Raw genomic sequence first — 20,049 nt, 5'->3', positions numbered from 1 at the left:
GAAGTTGAACTCTTTTCACATGGCATATTTTTGTTATTTTGTGTATGATTGTTGGACTTCAGCGTGAAGACAAATGAGTGATGTTGCATCCTTCACTTACTCTGTAGTTTTGCATGTGCTTGCCAGAAACAAAACATCATATCCCTCTGATTTCAAGCTTAATTTTGGGGTAAAGGGGTAAAGAGAATTGCGAACTGGTGATTCAACAGAGACTCTATACAAGGACAAGTTTTTGAATCGTTTTCAATGAGAGACTTAGAAGACGAGCTACACAAAAGGTCCAAATGACAGTAGAATGCATCATTATGAAGTGTGAACTTCATATATGTTTTATGAGCACATACCAATTATTGTGATGTAATAAAGGAAAGCAAAAATGAGTTCACAGCTGTGGACCATCGTGATACAGGCAGGAAGGAGATTTATGAGCTCCCCATTAGTAAATTTGATACTACAACATCAGTTATTAGAGAATTTACAGTCATTGTGATTGAATATATATATTCACTGTCTGCTCAAGTTTCCTAGACTGGACCAGATCGTTTTCAGCACAACTTACCAGATTCTAACCTGGATGTACTTTCTGAGGGCAGGTTTCATATATTGTTTGAAAACATTATGACTACAAAACTTGTATATCTCCTGTATAAATTGCACATTTTTTGGAATCTGATGTGCTTGTTTGGGTGTATTCAGTATATGAGCTGACAGAAATGATGATTTGTCTCAACACTGCACACTGCTGGGCTGAAGACCACAGACATCATGCCCCTCCTAGTAACACCATACTCACATCAGGCCGAGTGAAACCTGGCCTGTTCTTCTTTTGCAGAACATTTATATATTTGGCTGTATAGGTTTTCCCTCGAGCTCTGCACTGTTTCCTCCCACTGCAATGCATAAAACATCAATCAAATAATTAAATAAAATAAATTTGGCTGTATTGTGTTATTTCCATAGTGACTTTCTCAGATTGTGTTTTGGGCATCTGTATGTGATCAGCGTCATTATCTGATGAGTTTAAAATTGCAGCTTCTAATGTTCTTATTTCTTTATGTCTTACCAGGTGTGCCAGTTTCAAATAACACCATTCCTGCAAAAGTTCTCTTCAAGACAGCAGATCAGAAGGATTTGTTAGCTGTATGCATGGAAGCACTTCAGATTGCTTTTAATGGATGTAAGGTGCATGTGTCTGATGAGGTGGAGAAAATACCAGAGGTTATGACAAGCTGTGGGAATGTAGACATAAACATAAACAATGATCAGCTTTGGGTGCATCTAGGAAATCAGGTAATGAGTTTCATTCAATGCATTTACTGTGGTCAGTAAATGTACTGCCAAATCTCTGCTTTAAGTGTTTAGCACTTGTATTAAGGAGACTTTCAAACCAAAAAAAAAAAAAAAATGACCACAGTTTTAAAAATTACTGATAGTGGTATTAAATTGATTAGTAAGAGCACGTTTATTATGATATGGGTTAACTGACCAAACTAGAATGAGAATTAGCCACACTATGAAAAAAGTTGTTTTATTTTTTGGATCTTTGTTTTATGCTGTACTCAGGAATTTTTTGGGGTACAGCATAAAATACCAATCAAATAAATAAATGAATAATAAGATGTACTTTCAACATTAACCCCATTCAACATAACCTAATTACCTTGACACATTCACATGTAAAAATGTGTAAAAATCACAGGATTCACTTCATGCACCTTTCTTCATTTCTGTCTAGTTTGAGGGCTGGGACCTACATGTATGCTACCCCAGGGGCTAAAAGAGTGTAATGGCTGAGTGACCAACATGTCCATACAATGATTACTCACACTTCTGTGGTAAAATCAATGGAAGGATATTTAACTTCAATTTTTTAATTTATCAGATATCAAAAAACTTAATAATGTAAATTGTAAATAATGTAATTGACAGGTTTTTGCAGATATCAGTGATTTTCTCTATTTTGTTGGATAACTCTATGTTGTAACCAGCTTGGTCAAGCACTGCTTGTCGGACAGGATGTCTGACCTGACCCAGGTATTTTTTTCAGGCTTCATTCAGGCTTTTTTTTTTTTTTTGGCAAGAGATAATTTGAGAGGTGTAGCCATCCATCGGTATATTTGAGTCAAACCTGATAAAAGCCACATGATGTACTCATGTGTTGGTCACTTTGGAGAAAGAAAAGTAGGAAATTAAAATGGATTTTGCAGTTTGTCTGTCTCTTTGCTTCATTGACTGCCTCTCTCTCAAAACCATGCAGCCATAATTTTCTCAGCGACCTGAACTCAGTCTGCTCAAATCTCCTCATTCTGTTTAAAATAGTGTGCAATTTTGTGTAAATTGTCAGGTTGTTGTGTACTTCTCCATGTACATATAGTACATAGTTTTTTATTAGGCATCAAGACCCAACACAAGTTTACAGACAAAGGTACTTTGCATGGTAACCATGTCAACTTGTAACATTTACAAGGCCTGTGTTGGAAGTCAGTGAACTACATTAAACCCCTTTGAGAGTCTGGTAGTATTTAATCATAGGATCATCCAGGTATCTTAGATCTTTCCTATGGGACTTTGTTGCTTTAATTCACGAGAAACATAATGATTGTGTACTGAAAACCTATCTTTCCTCTACCAAAAAGATAAATTGTTCCCATTTTCACAGTTACTTGTGCCTGTACCTACATACATATATCTTTCTCCTAAAAGGTAGGTTTATTAATTAGCACTGATCAGCCAGAGCTCCAGTAGGATTAATGGTACATGGAGCTGCTTATTGTTTTGCCATTGACATGAATTGTGTATTATGTTTTCTGAAGCATACTATTGTTCACATGACTATTTGAAATTGCAGGCATCAGTGGAGTTTCAACTGAGTGTTAGCACAGCAAATCTTGATCTTTGCAAGGCAGCTGTGAACAAAAACTTTAATCAGACACTGGAGATGGAGTGTGACACTCTGAATTTGACTCGGAGGGAAATAGGCTGTCCTGTGGTACATTTGGAAAATATCCAATCAACTGACAACTGTCCACCTGGATACAAGCAAGAGGAGGACATGTGTAGTGAGTAAAGCCTCCTATGTCCATTCAGGTGATATCCATGAAAGAGGTTTGGGCTAATAAAGTATTTATTGCTTAAATCTGAAAGCAATACTAATAAGATATGAAAGAAATGCACCAATCTTATTCTGCTGCAAGGGTTCTCCTGTTAAGAAAACTAAGGAAAGAGATTTCCTGAGCTTCTTTATTTTTATAGGAAATTAGGTTGTTATTATAGGCAAATTCCCCATCTTAGCTTTTGTGTAGCTTGAAAGAAAAGACAACAAATAACATAACTTGAGCTGTTTAGGAAGAGGGGTGAAAACAGATTTAAAAAGTCTCAGGCATATTTTTCTGACATTCTTGGTAACTCAGAGTCAACTTTAAAAAAGGAATTCCTAATAGACCACTGGTTGCGCTTGTTAGAGCAACAGGTGGAAACATGTCCCGTTTGCCCTTAAAGTCAAGGGCAAAACAGGATTCAGGTGATCTAAGCAGGAACAGATGCTTTCTGAGGTTATAGAAATAATTTGCGCCTGATTGGATAAACCTGATAACATGACGGTGCTTCCTATTACTTTGAACTGCGATATTTCGGATGTGCAACATCACAAAAATAAAAACCGCTTTTTAAACTTTCTGAGGGATACTATAAATGCATCTGGCCAAGTGTTGTCTTTTCTTTTAAGCTTTGTTATGAGTGCCTTCAGTTAAGCTTTGGGATATACACATACAAGGTGTTTTTGTTTTTCCATCAACAGTTCCTTGTCCACCTGGTACATACTACAAAGGAAGAGACTGCATTCCCTGTCCATTACATGAGTACAACGACATGGAGGCTCAGGCAGCATGTAAATCTTGTCCTGTTTCCAAAGGAACTAGACAGATGGGTAGCACTGTATCGAGTCAGTGCAAAGGTAAGGAAAAACAATATAATGCTGCTGTATTCAAACTGGGACAGTGTTGCATTGGTTTCCATTTTTGTGAACCTTAGATGAAGGTGTTGTCAAAGTCATATATGTCCATCGATTTCCAGACTATGTTGAGAAGGGTATCATGTATGGTTATAAAATTCAGTGAACTTGTTTATTATCTCTCTGGTTTTAAGCTTATCGTTAATGAAAATGTTGATAACAGCTGAGTGAATAGTGCATTTTTCAGTCTGCATGTATGTTCATATGTATGGGTATTTAAGAAAGTATGTGTACCTGTACTCTCTATCCATAGCATTTTGTTTGGGCCCATATACGTCTGAGACTGGTCTGCCTCCATGCAATGAGTGTCCTATTGGTTACTATTTTGTTAACCGCACAACCTGTGAGAAGTGTCCTGATGGTACCAGCACGGAAAACCCTGGGGCCCAAGTCCGGGATCAGTGTGTGGGTAAGTACATGTACAGTTAGTGACCAAACTCTCACTGTTTTGTTTCTGTGGGAAATAATCAGTGAGTTAATGACCACAAAATATGCCTTAATTGAGATCACTAATGAACCTTTCTGAGTTAACAGTTTCATCATTTAACATTCTCAAATACTATTTATTGGAACCTAACACTAACATAAAATATGGTAGGTTAATTTTTTTTCCCCATTCTGATTGATGAAATGGTGAGGAAGTTTAAAGAAATCAAGAAATTTTTTGGAGGGTCTGTTCGGGTACCACCACCAAACATGGCTCATTATGAGACTTATGAGGTATGGATTTGCGTACTTGTAACTACAGCCTCTTTGCAGCACCAGATTGTGTTCACTGCTCCGCTTTTGTTTTTATATGATTGTCTGTGGAGATGAGCAGACTTTTAGAACTCATTTTACACAAGTTATAGTTGGCAATTTTATGCAATATTTCAGTTGTTACAATTTGTCATTACCTGTATTGATTTGCACCTGAACAGAAATGTGTCCCAGAGGTACCGTCTCTGTCCGTGGGCTGGTACCTTGCTATGAATGTCCTCCAAACTATTTCCAAAGTGCCATAGGAAAGAGTACTTGTGAAGAGTGTCCTGAAAATACAACAACAACCACGTATGGCTCAACCAGTGCAGACGATTGCAAGGATGCTGGTAATAAAGGATTCATATGTAATATGTTATCTTTACATATGGCTAATTTCTTTTGATGATAAAGTTGTCTGCATAGACTCCTGTATAATTTCATAGAACAAAATAATCAGTAAATCCAGTAATTTTTTATCCTTAACTTTATATAATTTGGCGCTTAACTTTGGATAATGGACACAAATCTGCCAGTCTTCGAGATAATGATAGCCATGATTTCAGGAGTCTCTGAACATGAATCCCGTAAACATTTTAAACTTAAAAGTATCCATGATCCATTGTAGTCATGAATAAATCTCAAAGATAAAAGTCAAAGTAAAATATTTTATTAAATCTTAAGTAAACGAAGCAGGCTCTGCGTATGATGGCATACATAAGCAATATTAGACATTTATGCCAGTAAGTCAAGGAGTGTTTATGACATGTGTGATGCAGGAATTTCCGGTTGCTATTTCTTTTTAACTGCTTGCTTTAAAAACAAGTGTTATGAAGAAAGCCATGCATGGCAAAAATTAAAGCCTTGAAAGAATGTCTGTAGGAGCAGTAGATACGCCGAGACTGTAGACATGTATGTTGGCATTGTTTGTCGGAGTCTGTGTAAAACAGGTTAATGTTTTGTTTGTCACCAGCTCTTGTGTACTGTAACCAGTCTCTGTGCGCTAATGGTGGTAGCTGTATTTCAAGGGGAAATGGCTATATGTGCAAATGCCCAGAAGGTAAGGACGTTCACTTTACAACTATTTGGTCAAAAATATGGCTGTCACTATGACAAGTTACAAATCAAATTCAAATTTCATCTGTCTCATTTTGACAAAATTCCACTTATGGACTTACACAATTTTCTGTACCTTAGTTTTTTGAAAGATTTTATAGTATTGAATTAAAATGTATTAAATGTTTTTGATGTTAGATTAAACAGCAGTCCAGCAGTTGTCACAGTATTATACTGTCTTCATGGTCATTTTTGTTAACTTCCTTAGCCAGAAGATCATGGTATGAACATACAGCACTTGTGAAAGATAAAACAGTGGTGTTTTTATTTATATACAGTGTACATCATATACAGTGTACATCTTTATGAAATCATTGAATTTTTGTGGAGGATTTGTCCAACTAATGCTCGGTCATTTATATTAAGTGTTTGTAGAAGTTGACAGGAGCACTACCTGTAGTGTGCTAGTGGGACACATGCACGGCTAAACTCACCCATAACTGGGCAAGTTCTCACACATGGTCTTGTATACATACTCTCTTCACATTTATTTATTTTTATGCTCCCTTGTGGATGCACTATTTCTTTCCATTTTTGTCATGATCAGATCCATTTGAAAGGAAAATTTGTTTTTTTTTCTCATTTTACAGATTTTTTATACAAATACTTAGGTATTACATTGCTATATGTATGTGTTTGTTTTGTTTTCATTTTTGTAGGGTTCTTTGGAGACAATTGTCAGCAGGAGAAGCTGTTCTATGGAGATGACTGTCAGTTTGAGCGTAACGATTGTGGAATAGAAGAGAGATGTGTCAATGGAGGGATGTGCCAGGATTTGCTAGGGAACTTCACCTGTCTCTGTCCAGCAGGATTCTCGGGCAGACGGTATTTTATCACACAAATCTATCTATTATATAACATTTGTACACATGCACTCATTTGAACTTGCAAAGAAATTTTGTACAAACTGAAATTGTGTACAATCTCTGACTCAAGGTAACATCTCTGACTCAGGGTAACATCTCTGACACAGGGTAACATATCTTATGCAGGGTAATATCTCTTTAAACTGGATAAGATCTCTGAAACAGGGTAAGATCTTTGAGACAGGGTAACATATCTGACAGAGGGTAACATATCTGACAGAGGGTAACATCTGTGACACATTGTAACATATCTGAGACGGAGTAACATTTGTGACACAGGGTAACATATCTGACAGAGGGTAACATCTGTGACACAGTGTAAGATATCTGAGACGGAGTAACATCTCTGACACAGGATAACATATTTGACTGAGGTAATGTATCTCACATTGTAATATGATGTGATACAGGATAACATCTCTGACTCAGGGTAACATCTCTGACACAGGGTAACATATCTGACACAGGGTAACATATTTGACACAGGGTAACATCTCTGACACAGGGTAACATATCTGACACAGGGTAACATCTCTGACACAGGATAACATATTTGACTGAGGGTAATGTATCTCACATTGTAATATGTGTGATACAGGATAACATCTCTGACTCAGGGTAACATCTCTGGCACAGGGTAACATATCTGACACAGGGTAACATCTGTGACACAGTGTAAGATATCTGAGATGGAGTAACATCTCTGACACAGGATAACATATTTGACTGAGGGTAACGTATCTCACATTGTAATATGTGTGATACAGGATAAAATCTGTGACACAGGGTTACATCTCTGACACAGGGTAACATATCTGACACAGGGTAACATCTGACACACTGTTAATATCTGTGACACAGGGTAACATATCTGACACAAGGTTACACTTTTGACAGAGGATAACATCTCACAGGGTAACATCTCTGACACGGGGTATTAACCTCTCACCGAAACAGGGTAACATCTCTGACGCTGTAACATATCTGACAGTGTCATATTTGTTACACAGGGTAACATCTGTGACACAGGGTAACATTTATGACATAGGGTAATATATCTGACACAGGGTAACATATCTGACACAGGGTAACATCTCTGACCCAGGGTAACATCTCTCACACAGGGTAACATCTCTGACCCAGGGTAACATCTCTCACACAGGGTAACATATATCGTACAGATTGTAGCATCTCTTGACACAGGATAAGATCTCTGGTACAGGGTAAGATTTTTGAGACAGGGTAACATCTGTGGCACAAGGTAACATGTCTGACAGTGTCATATGTTTGATACAGGGTAACATCTGTGACACAGGGTAACATCTGTGACACAGGTTAACATATCTGACACAGGGTAACATCTGACACACTGTAATATCTGTGACACAGGGTAACATACCTGACACAAGGTAACATTTCTGACAGAGGATAACATCTCACAGGGTAACATCTCTGACACAGGGTAACATTTCCGACACAGGGTAACATCTCTGACACGGGGTAACATATCTGACACAATGTAACATCTCTGACATGGGGTAACATATCTAACACAGTGTAATATCTGTTACACAGTGTAATATCTGTGACACAGGGTAACATTTATGACACAGGGTAATATATCTGACACAGGGTAACATATCTGACACAGGGTAACATCTCTGACCCAGGGTAACATATCTGACAGTGTAATATGTGTGACACAGGGTAACGTCTGTGACACGGGGTAACATATCTGACACAGGGTAACATCTCTGACACGGGGTAACATCTCTGACACAGGGTAACATCTCTGACACGGGGTATTAACCTCTCTGAAACAGGGTAACATCTCTGACACTGTAACATATCTGACACAGTGTCATATCTGTTACACAGGGTAACACCTCTGTGTTTGCAGTCATAAGAGAACTCTCATTCTAGATTCCGTTTATATCAGATCATTTTCATAGGAAGCCCCTCTTGAGGTCATTAAAAATTAAATGTGGTATCCTCAATTTTATCAATGGGGCAGTGTAGCTCAATAAAGCCAAGTTTTGTCTCAGTTGCTGGGAACATTTGCTGTGTTCCAGATGTGAGCTGCCGATAAAAGTGTGTGAGCAGTTTCCTTGTGTCAATGGTAGCTGCCAGGATTTGGGTGGTGTCCGCAGGACTTGTTTCTGCCTTCCGGGGTATACAGGCAAAGATTGTGGAGTCAACATAGGTAAAACATGTTACGTTGATTGTTAGAAATTTCCAGGAAGTAGAGTTTTGTACATAACAGATACAACATGACAAGAATTGTATATAATACACACTCTTACATTCTTATAATTCTATTTTATTGTTGACTTACATGCATATTTTATAACCATTCTTCAAAAAATTAAGGCATTAAAGTTCAAACAGTTTTGAAATAAATTTATGTAAATGTGTGCAAGTGGCCCTATTATTTTAATATGGATACATGTATTGTGTTTTTAGATGACTGTGCCTCATTGCCTTGTCTGAATGGAGGTCGCTGTATAGACGCCCTGAACAACTATAGCTGTGAGTGTCTGCCAGGCTTTGAGGGCAGGCATTGTGAACAACGCTTAGATCTGTGCCTGGGCCAGAACTGTAATAGCTCTGGCCAGTGTATAGATGACCATGTGAACAACACCCATGTGTGTATTTGTAAAGATGGCTATCAACCAATAGGTACAGTACCTTTTTGTTAAGTAAAAGTACCAGTATTGCTTTACTGTTTTTTAAAGAATTGATTGAAAATAAAATATCAGATATTAGTAGTGCTGAAGGCAAGGAACAACATTTTCCCAACCAGTTTTTTTGAAATGTAAAGATATGAATATTTTGTTCATTACATTGACTAACCATGTGAAGAACAAGAACCTAAATATTGTTGCTACAATTAAATGTGTAAAAGAGCGGATCAGATGTCCCAAAGATTAGAACAATTAGGGTAATTAAGTTCAAAATCTGTTTAAGTTTTGTTGTACTTTTTTTTATATGAAACATTGTATCACCAGCTATCTAACCTGCTGTGCTTATAGCTTTGTAAGTTTGTGTATGTCCTCAACGGGGAGACTCCTGCTGTTATAATGGATAATAATGGGTTCAGAAGGCTCCATCATGATTTTTGGTTATCACTCAACTCCAGGAGCCCATAAAAGAAGTGAGATAGTGTTTTATTGAAGATATTTGGAAATGGGTTTTGAGGTTATCGACTTTGAACACCTCTTCATAGTGTATAGGTTGTATGTAAATGTTGGACCTGTCGGTTAGATTCTGTGTCCTGGAAGTCATACATCCAATGCATGTATGAGGTGTCACGGGAGAGTTTTCTCATGGTAGTGGTTAAATCCTGCCTGTATTGTTTATGACATTTATTTCACTGACAGTTACAGCTCTCTCTTGAGAGAAAGATGGTCTATCTCTTATAACTTACATATATATATTTACCGTACCTATTGTTAACAAGAATTGTTTCAGATGTAGACTGGTCAGGTGGTAGTGCTGTGGATGGGTGTTACATATAACCTGCCCTTTGTTAATATAACCGGGCCAGATAGCTCACTTGGTAGAGCATTTGCTTCGGGGGCAGCAGATCCAGGGCCAGTCCTGGGTCGGGTCACCCCTCTAAATCTAAAAAGAGGGAGTTGCATATTCCTTGCTTGGCCTTCAGCATTAAGGGAGTGGTGCAATGACTGGTTGACCCATATCATTATAATGGCTGAAGCAGGGCCTTCAGTAAGTCGTCTCAGTGAAGCAGTACTAGATGAAAGAGAGGTGGGAATCTGGCCCGCAACAAGGAGGCACATTACACTGTAAGGATTCCTTCATCATCATTTGACTGAAAAATTGTATAAGTCTGACGTTAAACCTCAAGGACTCACTTACCCATTGTTAATAGAATAAGTTGGAGATGCAAACTGGTCATGCTCTACTGCTTTGAATGGATGTTGCAACTTGTGATTCAGATGCAGACCTGTGCATTGTTTTTAATCTGTGTTTCAGATGCAGACTGGTGCAGTGCTGTCAGTGGATGTGTCAGATAACCTGTGTCCATTGTTTATATCATGTTTCAGATGCGAACTGGTCCAGCTGTAGTCCTGTGGATGGATGTAGCTCTAATCCCTGTACTGGGATGGGCAGTACGAAATGTTCCAGTTCTGGCCCAGGGATGTATGACTGTGTGTGCAAGGAGGGATATGGAGGCTCCTTATGTCAGCACAATTTGGATGACTGTGGCTCATGTCAGAATGGAGCCACATGTGAGGACCTTGTGGCTGACTACAAATGCCACTGTGCTGACGGGTTTGAAGGTAACAAGGGACATAAGAAGCCCGTAGTGACTGTTATGTTGAGCAAAATACCCCGTAAACAAATAAAAATTTAAATTAATAAAATTTAATAAATTTTTTGTAGTATGAGATTCTTGTCCTGACTGCTTAAACTTGCATGCTGTATTCAGAAAACATTTACAGTATGACTGTACAGAATCTGGCTTTTATGTCCAGAAGTTGGATGTTTTATTCATGCACTAATTTTGCAGAAGACTGAACTTGTAATCCAGCCCGCGTTTGATTTTGAACAAATACTTTCCTATGTGATTCATTTTTTAAAATCTCACAATATTGTCATGTTCATGTTATAGACATAAAAATGATGTGATAAATCATGCCTGACCAGTGTTAGTATTTGCTAAGAAAGAATGTTACAGTTTGAGTGTTGAATTGATGGACATTCATCATAGGCTCAACACAGGTGTGAGTAATAGAATCTGTAATTCCATTTTCTTGATTGTTCAAGGTAAGGACTGTGATGTTAATATTGATGACTGCGTCAACAACGGGTGTGACTTGGAGGGGACTTTCAACTGCACAGATCTGATCAACAACTACCTGTGCAACTGTAAACCAGGGTACAGCGGCAAAAACTGCTCAGTAAGTGAAAATTGTTTTACACACAGACCCCTGTATGTCAGTGAAAGTGAGATGTGTGATGCATTTCTCCATAAAAACTTATAGCATGTTTGTGATTCAGGGCAATTCCAAATCACTCATTTCTGACACGCCCACATTGTACCCCCCCCCCCACCCCCCGCCTCTCCTCAACACCTATTTCACAAAAAAGTCTAAAATTGTAATCCAAAATGAATTCCTAAATACTTGCCTGAAACTTATTTAGTTTTGACCACAGTAGTGCAATTTGTAGTAAGTTTGAGCATCCAGCTTCAAACATTTTGTTTTACAAAGAAGATTAAAGTATTTAAAGTTGCCCATAGGCATACTTGACTCCTATGACTTTTTGCCTAAATACTTGTATGTCATAACTTGAATATGAGCGGCAGCATTCAACAATATTGAAAGAAATGTTTGAGTTGATTGTTATGTGCAATGTATAATTAGACTGAATTAAATTTTACAGGAATATACCGTCCCAAGTGCCATGGTTTATTTATTGGCTCCCATTATCACAGATATTATCTTGTTATGAATTTCCATGTTCTCTCCTATTAAATTGAAAATTGGTAAAACAGTGACTGTTTCTACTTGATCTTTATTAATGAATTCTATATATTAATCACAATTTAGATGGCCCGAATGGTTGTTTTGAACAGCTGATTGATTGTATATTTGCCCAGGTGAAGGTGAATGAGTGTGAAAGTTTCCCTTGTAAACATGGAGGTAATTGCACAGACCTGGTGAATGACTTCTTCTGTGAGTGTTTGCCTGGCTGGCAGGGTAAGCAGTGTGAAGAGGCGACCAACAGGTGTGAGGAATCTCCCTGTCAGAACAAGGGAGAATGTGTCAGCATATTCAACACCTACTTCTGCAGGTAGGCAGCCATTTACTAAATACATATGTAAAGCACGTGGAATAAGAAGACTCCAGAACTCATTCTGGACTGACGTTCTTTTATATATCCATGGAGATTGTTACCGTATACAGGTGGTGCAGAGAGACAGAAAGACCTGAGAAGACAGGCATATCAGAACAATACTTTGTGCTGTTACAGTATTATTAAGTGAAGTGGTGATATGTGTATTACACATTGCTGGCTGAATGTGGTACTGCTGTTATACATGACTCATATACTTTTTACAGTGTATGATCATAAATCTGTGGTGCTGGTTGTGTGTACTATCAGTGGGGGTAACCCTGTTCCTTACATTCTTAACTTGAAATAATAAACTTTCAAAAGATATGAAGTGTCGAACTTGAAATCAATATACATGTAATATGAGTAAGGTGCTGCTATTAGCAATTACATGTGAATAACAAAACACCAATTATTCGGAAACAATACTTTGCTCATTGTAACATGCTTAACTGACTAGAAGTATTTACATGAACAGTTATGCTGTCTTAGCTTTATCACCATTATCTAAAGAGGTGGTTCAAGTACCGTGTTTTTATACAGCATCATTACACCATGTGAATGAGTGATATAAAAAAAACTAACAAGATAATAAAATCACAGCATGAAAATGTATGTACAAGTCTGTTTGAAAACGCTGTGACACATGTACTATTACACACAGGTCCTAATAAACCATGATGGTTCATGGCTACAATCAGACAATGTGACCATCTTATGCCAAATGCTGCCTATAGTTGCTGACAGGACCATACTGGGATGTCTCCTAAGGTTGTCCATATAGCATAATAATAGGTGTCACATGAAAGAAAGTCAAACACCATGTTATATTTATTATTTATCAAAGTGCATGGGTCTGCATTACACTGACAGTAATCAGTATTAATGGTTAACACACTAAACCATAGTAAATTACAGTTTTCTTACGTTACATTATACATGTGATGATACACCCAAACTGGTACATCGTAAAGAATTGAATTTCAAGCCAAGGGAGGTAACTTATACAGTGCAAATAGTCTAGACATAAAGTTGCCATGGTTACAAACCATGGGCCTGTACAACCTACTTAGTACAATATTTAACTTCATAAGAACTGTTAACACTATTCCGCTATCTTACAACTTATGTATAGGATGGAACAGTGTTATACACATACGAATTACACATACGATGTGTGGTATTGCTTACTGAGAGCGAACCATTCAGCCAAGCCGCAGCCATGTGCATTCCTGCACAATCGATCAGCTGTTAGAGTACATGTAAACATTACATAACTGCTCAGATTACACAAGCTAAAACTATCATTGTTCATGCCACCAAGCTTGGTCAAAACTTATGACATGATTCAAACTTACATACCTGTTAATCTTTGTGTGAATAATTGACACTTATATAATTTGTCATGTGATCTTGCCTTGTCAGGCTGATGGAAAATGGCGGACACTGAGCAATTGAATCCTGGGTACATATCAACCAAATTATCTTATAGACAGTATAGACAAAAAGAGGTTTGTTAAAAAGTTCACTATCTTCCATTTGTCAAATGAACACAGACTTCCTTCAAGTGAAGAACTAAAAAAATAAAAATTTACAACTTTCAAAACGCTGGACCTAACTAAGGTCAACGTCACGGACTACTGTCACAAATATAATATAACCTAAAAGTTACAACATACCTTACATATACAGCAACTTTTATATTATATACAAAAATAAGACAAACATTGTCATGATCTTATGTAAATATTTAAAGATTTCTTTGGTTTATTGGGGTTGTAAATGAAAAAAACACTGTGAATACCTTTGTGTGAACTGCTGCAGGGATTCATACAAAGGTTTGCACAGGGTTTTTTTTTCATTTATACCCCCAATGAACCTAAAAAATGTTGCAGTGAATACTTATATTTTAATTTAAGGAATAAAAGAATGTCATCTGAAGTTTTACTTTCATTCCAAACCATGATAAATGTTAGTCGATTGTTTTCAGGAAGGGAACGCCGCAGGCTCCAGAATACACACTGTATGAATGAGATTCTTTGGGCCAATGAAATTGGTGATCAAAGTTCTACCATTACTAAGCAACTTCACATGCCACATCACATAAAAATATTGACCAATCAGATCCAGCCTTACAAGCGTAAATTTGGGAAAATTAAATTATACATGTATATACTGAACAGCAAAAGAAATATGTTATTAAAAGAATTAGATACCATATGTGTAACCATTCAAATTGTGTGAAGGATCATGGTTAAATGACGTACAGTGATGCCAGATGTTGTTGTCAGGTGGTTTGGCTTCTGTACTATAAAGTCATGCTAACACAGCCACAGCAAAGCAAAGCCCTGAACTTTGCACAGCCATGTATGATTTTGGGAGAAAAGCATTTCTCTAAAGCAGTCTTTATCAAGGGTATTGTAATAAAAATGTTCAGCATTCACTATAAATGGTATAGCTCACTCAAATGATACTTGCAAGACCCTGCAAAGAGAAAAGGCCCTTGAAATGTTTGAAGGGGTAACTCTGGGAAGGATGTAACCACTTTAGATTTTATGTCACCACCATCACACAATGGTTTGCTGAACATGCTTGTCCTGAACAGCCAAGGGTGACAACTCCTGCACAATATCCACTCATTAAATCACACATGTTATAGTAAGCAAATAAGTTAACTATATCAACAACCATTGTAATAGTTAGTCCAGTAAGCCAGTATGCACCAGTAGTGTTAGGTCTCACTTGGATGTAAGCCTTAATACTGAAAAGACTGTATTTTTCTCCTATGGGAGTTGGTTTTGAACTCTTGCAATGCAGTTTCAACAGCCACTTTCAGCTCTCAGATTGACAGCTATGTTTTTTTAGTATGTAAGTGGCTAGAGGAAATATGGTTTGACTTCATTCTGAAAAGTTTACTAAAGTCATCTTTTTTTTTTTTTGGCCAACATGAGCCAATCACCAAACTGTCTCACATCTTTGCCAATGAATGTGCTGTAACTTCATATTGAATCTAGGGGCCTCCATGGCTCAGTCGGTTAGTGCGCTAGCATAGCATAATGACGCAGGAGTCTCTCACCAATATGGTCGCTGTGAGTTCAAGTCCAGCTCATGCTGGCTTCCTCTCCGGCCGTACGTGGGAAGGTCTGCCAGCAACCTGCGGATGGTTGTGGGTTTCCCCCGGGCTCTGCCCGGTTTCCTCCCACCATAATGCTGGCCGACGTCGTATAAGTGAAATATTCTTGAGTATGGCGTAAAACACCAATCAAATAAATAAATATCATGTTGAATCTGCTAACAACTGACTGAATAATAACTGGCTGAAAATTACACAGTTCCTAAGTTGAGTTATGTCTTCCCTGTGACTTTGCTGCTATTGATTGCAGATGTAGTGGCAATAAGACATACGGAGGACAGTGTGAGTTTCCCCCAGGTGGATGCACCAGTGTCCAGCCCTGTCTGAATGGTGGTCAATGCTCTGATGATGATGACACAGTTGTCTGCTCCTGCCCACGGCAAGGAGGTACTTACAGTACTACTGAATTCCATTTACAGTTGATTGAATTGTGCTGAATGCTCTAGTATAGACTTACTGTACTGAATGATTTGTACATAGATTTGCTTGGAACAAGAAGAAAAATTCAAAGCAGATTTTGCTGAGGAAGGGAAAATGAAAATAAGATTTATACTCAGATATATCTGATTAGACACCTAAACATTTAAAAAGTTTAATGTTGGGACCGTCTCTTGCTTTGCAGTATACAACTAACGTTACACTGTTTTTTTAGTGGCATACACAGGTAATGGGTGCGAGAGCCGGGCAGATCTGTTTCGGGATGGCAGCTGCCAAAATGGAGGATCACCTGTGGTATCTCCATCAGGAACACTTACCTGTTCATGTATGTCAGGTGAGCACAGGTAACATGAATGATGTGAGAAATTATGATAGGGAAAAAGATGATGCAATGAACAAGGGACATTTGATGGAAATCACCATAGATCATGATCTTTTGCGGTGTGATTTGGTAACATAATCACTAGGGTAAGAAACAATGCGTATCCATGATTATGTAGGTTATTAGTAGTTGACCTTGAAAAGAAACATGCCTGACCAATGAGAAGGTGGAAATTCTTGATGAGAGTTGTGTTATTTCTGTGATAGGCTACACTGGAACCCTGTGTGACATCAATGTGGATGACTGCCTGCATAAGACTTGTCCTGGAGGGCTTTGTGTTGACGCTGTGAACACGGCTTTCTGCAGGTGTCCCGTGGGGTGGACAGGTGACACGTGCACAGAAGGTAGGGGTTTAATGTTCAGCAGCCTTTATAGCAGAGAGATACTGATGTGTGTATATCATGATGATAGGAACAAACCAAATGTCTTTACTTTTATCATTTGACAAGTAGTAGTGACAGATTCACTCAAAGTTCACTCATATAGTCAAAAGATAAACTTCTAGAATTGAGAGCGTGGAGAAACCTATGACATATGGTTCACATTGAAGCAGAGGAATATTTATCTCATACAAGTTGAACACCACTGCAGTGGATGAGAGGTTAGAGTGTCAGCCTGGTATAGCAACTAAAATCTGATCATACATTTACATGTATCTTAGATTTCACACCTTGACAAGGCTTAATACCTTACTTGGTGCACATCATAAGGGGTAGGAGAGCCATGGGTTACACTGCTTGACTGGTGTCTTCAGCTTGTGTCTTCATGCATTCGCTATTTGCCTTTACAGCTATTGATGTGGATTATGACCTGTATTTCTACTCCTCAACCAAGACCGGCCAAGCATCTCTACCTTACCCAATAGCCCTAGATTTGGCATCATTTACATTCTCCTTTTGGGTCAGGTTTCAAGAAGCGGATTCCACAGGAACTTTTTTCATGGCGTTTAAAGTCATGTAAGTGTTACAGCATGTGTGTGATCAGATGTTATTGTGGTGGTGTCTGTGCACTTTTTATGCCCCCTTGCAAATGCAACATATATTGTGGGTATCTAGATCTGTACCTGTCTGTCTCTATGGACATGCATGAGCGTGTGTATGTATTACAAGTGGACAGAATTTTTCAACGAACTATTTTAAACAAAGCTTTTAAATTTGGTACACGTATCCTTCCAGCTATTTAGAACTTGAGGGCATTATTTGCTCTACAGTTTACACATTTTGTACAGAGCTGTTTTCTCGTCTAGCATGTTCATGTACTGGCACAACTACTAGTTTTTCAGGAGACACCAAGATGTGAGTGTTAATCAAAACTAAGAGCTAAAATACTGTACTGATCAAAAACTATTTTTCTACATACATTTTGTTTTCCTGAAGGATATCAGTCAGTAGTTAACGTAGTTATATTGGTCATTATGCTTGATAATGTTCATGATAGAACTATGAGTTTATTCTTGCACAAATTCACGAAGTGAAATTAAGGAAATAACTGATTTGTAAAACTTTATGATTATCTTACTTTAGGAAAGGGATGAAGTGCCCTGGAAAGTTAGTACAGGTCAGCTCTGAGGGCTTGACGCTCTCGTTCCCCAGTGTGGGTACCTTCACCATCAGATATCCAAACGTCCTGAGGGTGAACGATGGACGCTGGCATCATGTGACCATAGACAGTCACTACGGACAGGGTGCCTACAATGTCCGCTTTACCACAGACGGGTCAACTGTAGGCACCAAATCCATTGCCACGGATGTTAGTCCACTGGATGAATCGTAAGGACATTGACTGTTTGTTTAGTTTCATAGCGAGAAGGTTTGATTTTATTTGTTCATTTATTTGATTGATGTGTCACATCGCACTCAAGATTATTTCACTTATATCATGATTGCCAATATTATGGCAGTAGGAAATCCAAGGGAACCCAGTCTACAGATTGCTGGACTTGAACTCATTGTGCTGCACTAGCAAGCTGATCACTTGGCCACAGAGCCAGCTGGATTAGGATCGCAGGGTTTTAGGTGCAAAGTATTAGTCTAGAAACTGTATGTACAGGTACATGTTTGTCCTCATCCCACTGAAGTCTATTGGAAGACTGTATAAAATGTAGTAGTTTTCTTGGTGGTTTGCATGATTTTGTGTGTTTAATTCCTGTCCTACATGTGTCTGCTATGTACTTGTGTTTGTGCTTGCATGGTGTAAAATCATGGGAAAAAAGGGATTTAGATATTTATATTTTCTTTTTTTGTATGAGTTATAAATGAATGAGGTTGTTTTGAATTTCTGGGCACACTGCAACACATTTACCATTTATTATGTTCTCCAGCATTTGGATTACCCTGGGGAATGAGTATGATCCCTGCCTTGAGAAGCCAGTGGATGGACAAGGGTTTAATGGGTACATTAGCCAGGTGAACCTGTACAACAGGGCATTAGACTTCGACACGGAGATTCCACTGATAGCCGAGAACACCACTGCAGTTCTAGCCGGAGTGGTGTTACGCTGGGCAGAGTTTGCACTCTTCCCGGGAGTGAACAGGGTACAGGGCAGCTCTGCTACACCCAAGGACGAGATATGTCCAGAAGGCTTTACTGGTCTGACATGCTCAATACGCACATACTCAGGTATGACTGTGGTGAAATTTATTCATAACCCAATGTTTATGCACTTTCTTGGTTCATCTAGGCCCATCTGAGCACATCCCTAGGGAAGGGTTCAGTGGTTGGATCTAACCTCACAAATGGAATTCAGTGATAATAATAGCCCTAAGACAAGGGTTTAAAGATATATCTTGCACAAAAGGACTTTGGCTTATTGCTATGTACCCTAGGTATAGATTTGACCTCCGCCATTCAGGAACAGGTATATTTCCCAGGCACAGGTTCATGTAACTGAGTATTTCCAAGAGACGTGGGATTCAGCTTGGGAGTAGGAGCCATTTTACCAGCCCAATCTGCAGTCGACATATCTAGGGTGATTTTTCTTAGCTTTACATATAAGTGAGACTGACTTTCTATTTGATAATTATTGCAGGGACAAAATTGTTATCCGCGTGTTGAGAGGGTATATGGAGATTTAAACCCTGGGTGTGAAATTGTAACCCTGAGCCACAGACATCTCTGATCTGCCAAAAAGGGGTCAGCATTTGGGAATGTATTCTGATGTACTTGAGGCATAAACTTGTGTACATGTATGCTGTAAACTGAACTCTAACCTCTGTTTATATTAAGTCATACACATGTAGGAATATTGAGGAGTGCGGTTGCATATCACTATTTTTTATTCATATTGCTGTTCCCTGACCTCCCTGAACAGATAGGAGCATGCCCCAGACACCAATGTGCCCGTCCAATGTGGAGTTGTACTCAGAGGACAGAGTGACCACGGTACACTGGGAACCTCCCCCCACAACAGAAAATATCCACCTGAGATCGAGCGCCGGGACGGGTGAGGACCTCTCTTTCCAGGCATATATGATGGCGTTAGATTGTAAATAACTCTTGAACATAA

General features: G+C 38.5%; 1 protein-coding gene across 1 annotated transcript in view; it reads left to right on the top strand.

The window, feature by feature from the left end:
• The window catches only part of LOC135463830 (uncharacterized), a 40,876-nt gene that overhangs the window by 6,121 nt on the left and 14,706 nt on the right, over nucleotides 1-20,049 (top strand). Inside the window, exons 6-24 of the mRNA XM_064741315.1 lie at nucleotides 1,067-1,290; nucleotides 2,849-3,059; nucleotides 3,797-3,952; nucleotides 4,263-4,418; nucleotides 4,930-5,097; nucleotides 5,721-5,807; nucleotides 6,523-6,688; nucleotides 8,802-8,932; nucleotides 9,193-9,408; nucleotides 10,797-11,033; nucleotides 11,521-11,654; nucleotides 12,356-12,549; nucleotides 15,975-16,111; nucleotides 16,377-16,496; nucleotides 16,751-16,888; nucleotides 17,335-17,500; nucleotides 18,068-18,313; nucleotides 18,865-19,163; nucleotides 19,855-19,986. Of these exons, the coding sequence (XP_064597385.1) occupies nucleotides 1,067-1,290; nucleotides 2,849-3,059; nucleotides 3,797-3,952; nucleotides 4,263-4,418; nucleotides 4,930-5,097; nucleotides 5,721-5,807; nucleotides 6,523-6,688; nucleotides 8,802-8,932; nucleotides 9,193-9,408; nucleotides 10,797-11,033; nucleotides 11,521-11,654; nucleotides 12,356-12,549; nucleotides 15,975-16,111; nucleotides 16,377-16,496; nucleotides 16,751-16,888; nucleotides 17,335-17,500; nucleotides 18,068-18,313; nucleotides 18,865-19,163; nucleotides 19,855-19,986 (3,318 nt within the window). The remainder of the gene's footprint in view (nucleotides 1-1,066; nucleotides 1,291-2,848; nucleotides 3,060-3,796; nucleotides 3,953-4,262; nucleotides 4,419-4,929; nucleotides 5,098-5,720; nucleotides 5,808-6,522; nucleotides 6,689-8,801; nucleotides 8,933-9,192; nucleotides 9,409-10,796; nucleotides 11,034-11,520; nucleotides 11,655-12,355; nucleotides 12,550-15,974; nucleotides 16,112-16,376; nucleotides 16,497-16,750; nucleotides 16,889-17,334; nucleotides 17,501-18,067; nucleotides 18,314-18,864; nucleotides 19,164-19,854; nucleotides 19,987-20,049) is intronic.

Source organism: Liolophura sinensis, chromosome 1, assembly GCF_032854445.1.
Source record: "Liolophura sinensis isolate JHLJ2023 chromosome 1, CUHK_Ljap_v2, whole genome shotgun sequence".
Lineage (NCBI taxonomy): Eukaryota > Metazoa > Mollusca > Polyplacophora > Chitonida > Chitonidae > Liolophura > Liolophura sinensis.
Note: the sequence above shows the minus strand (reverse complement) of the source record. Positions and strands in the feature narration are given on the sequence as shown.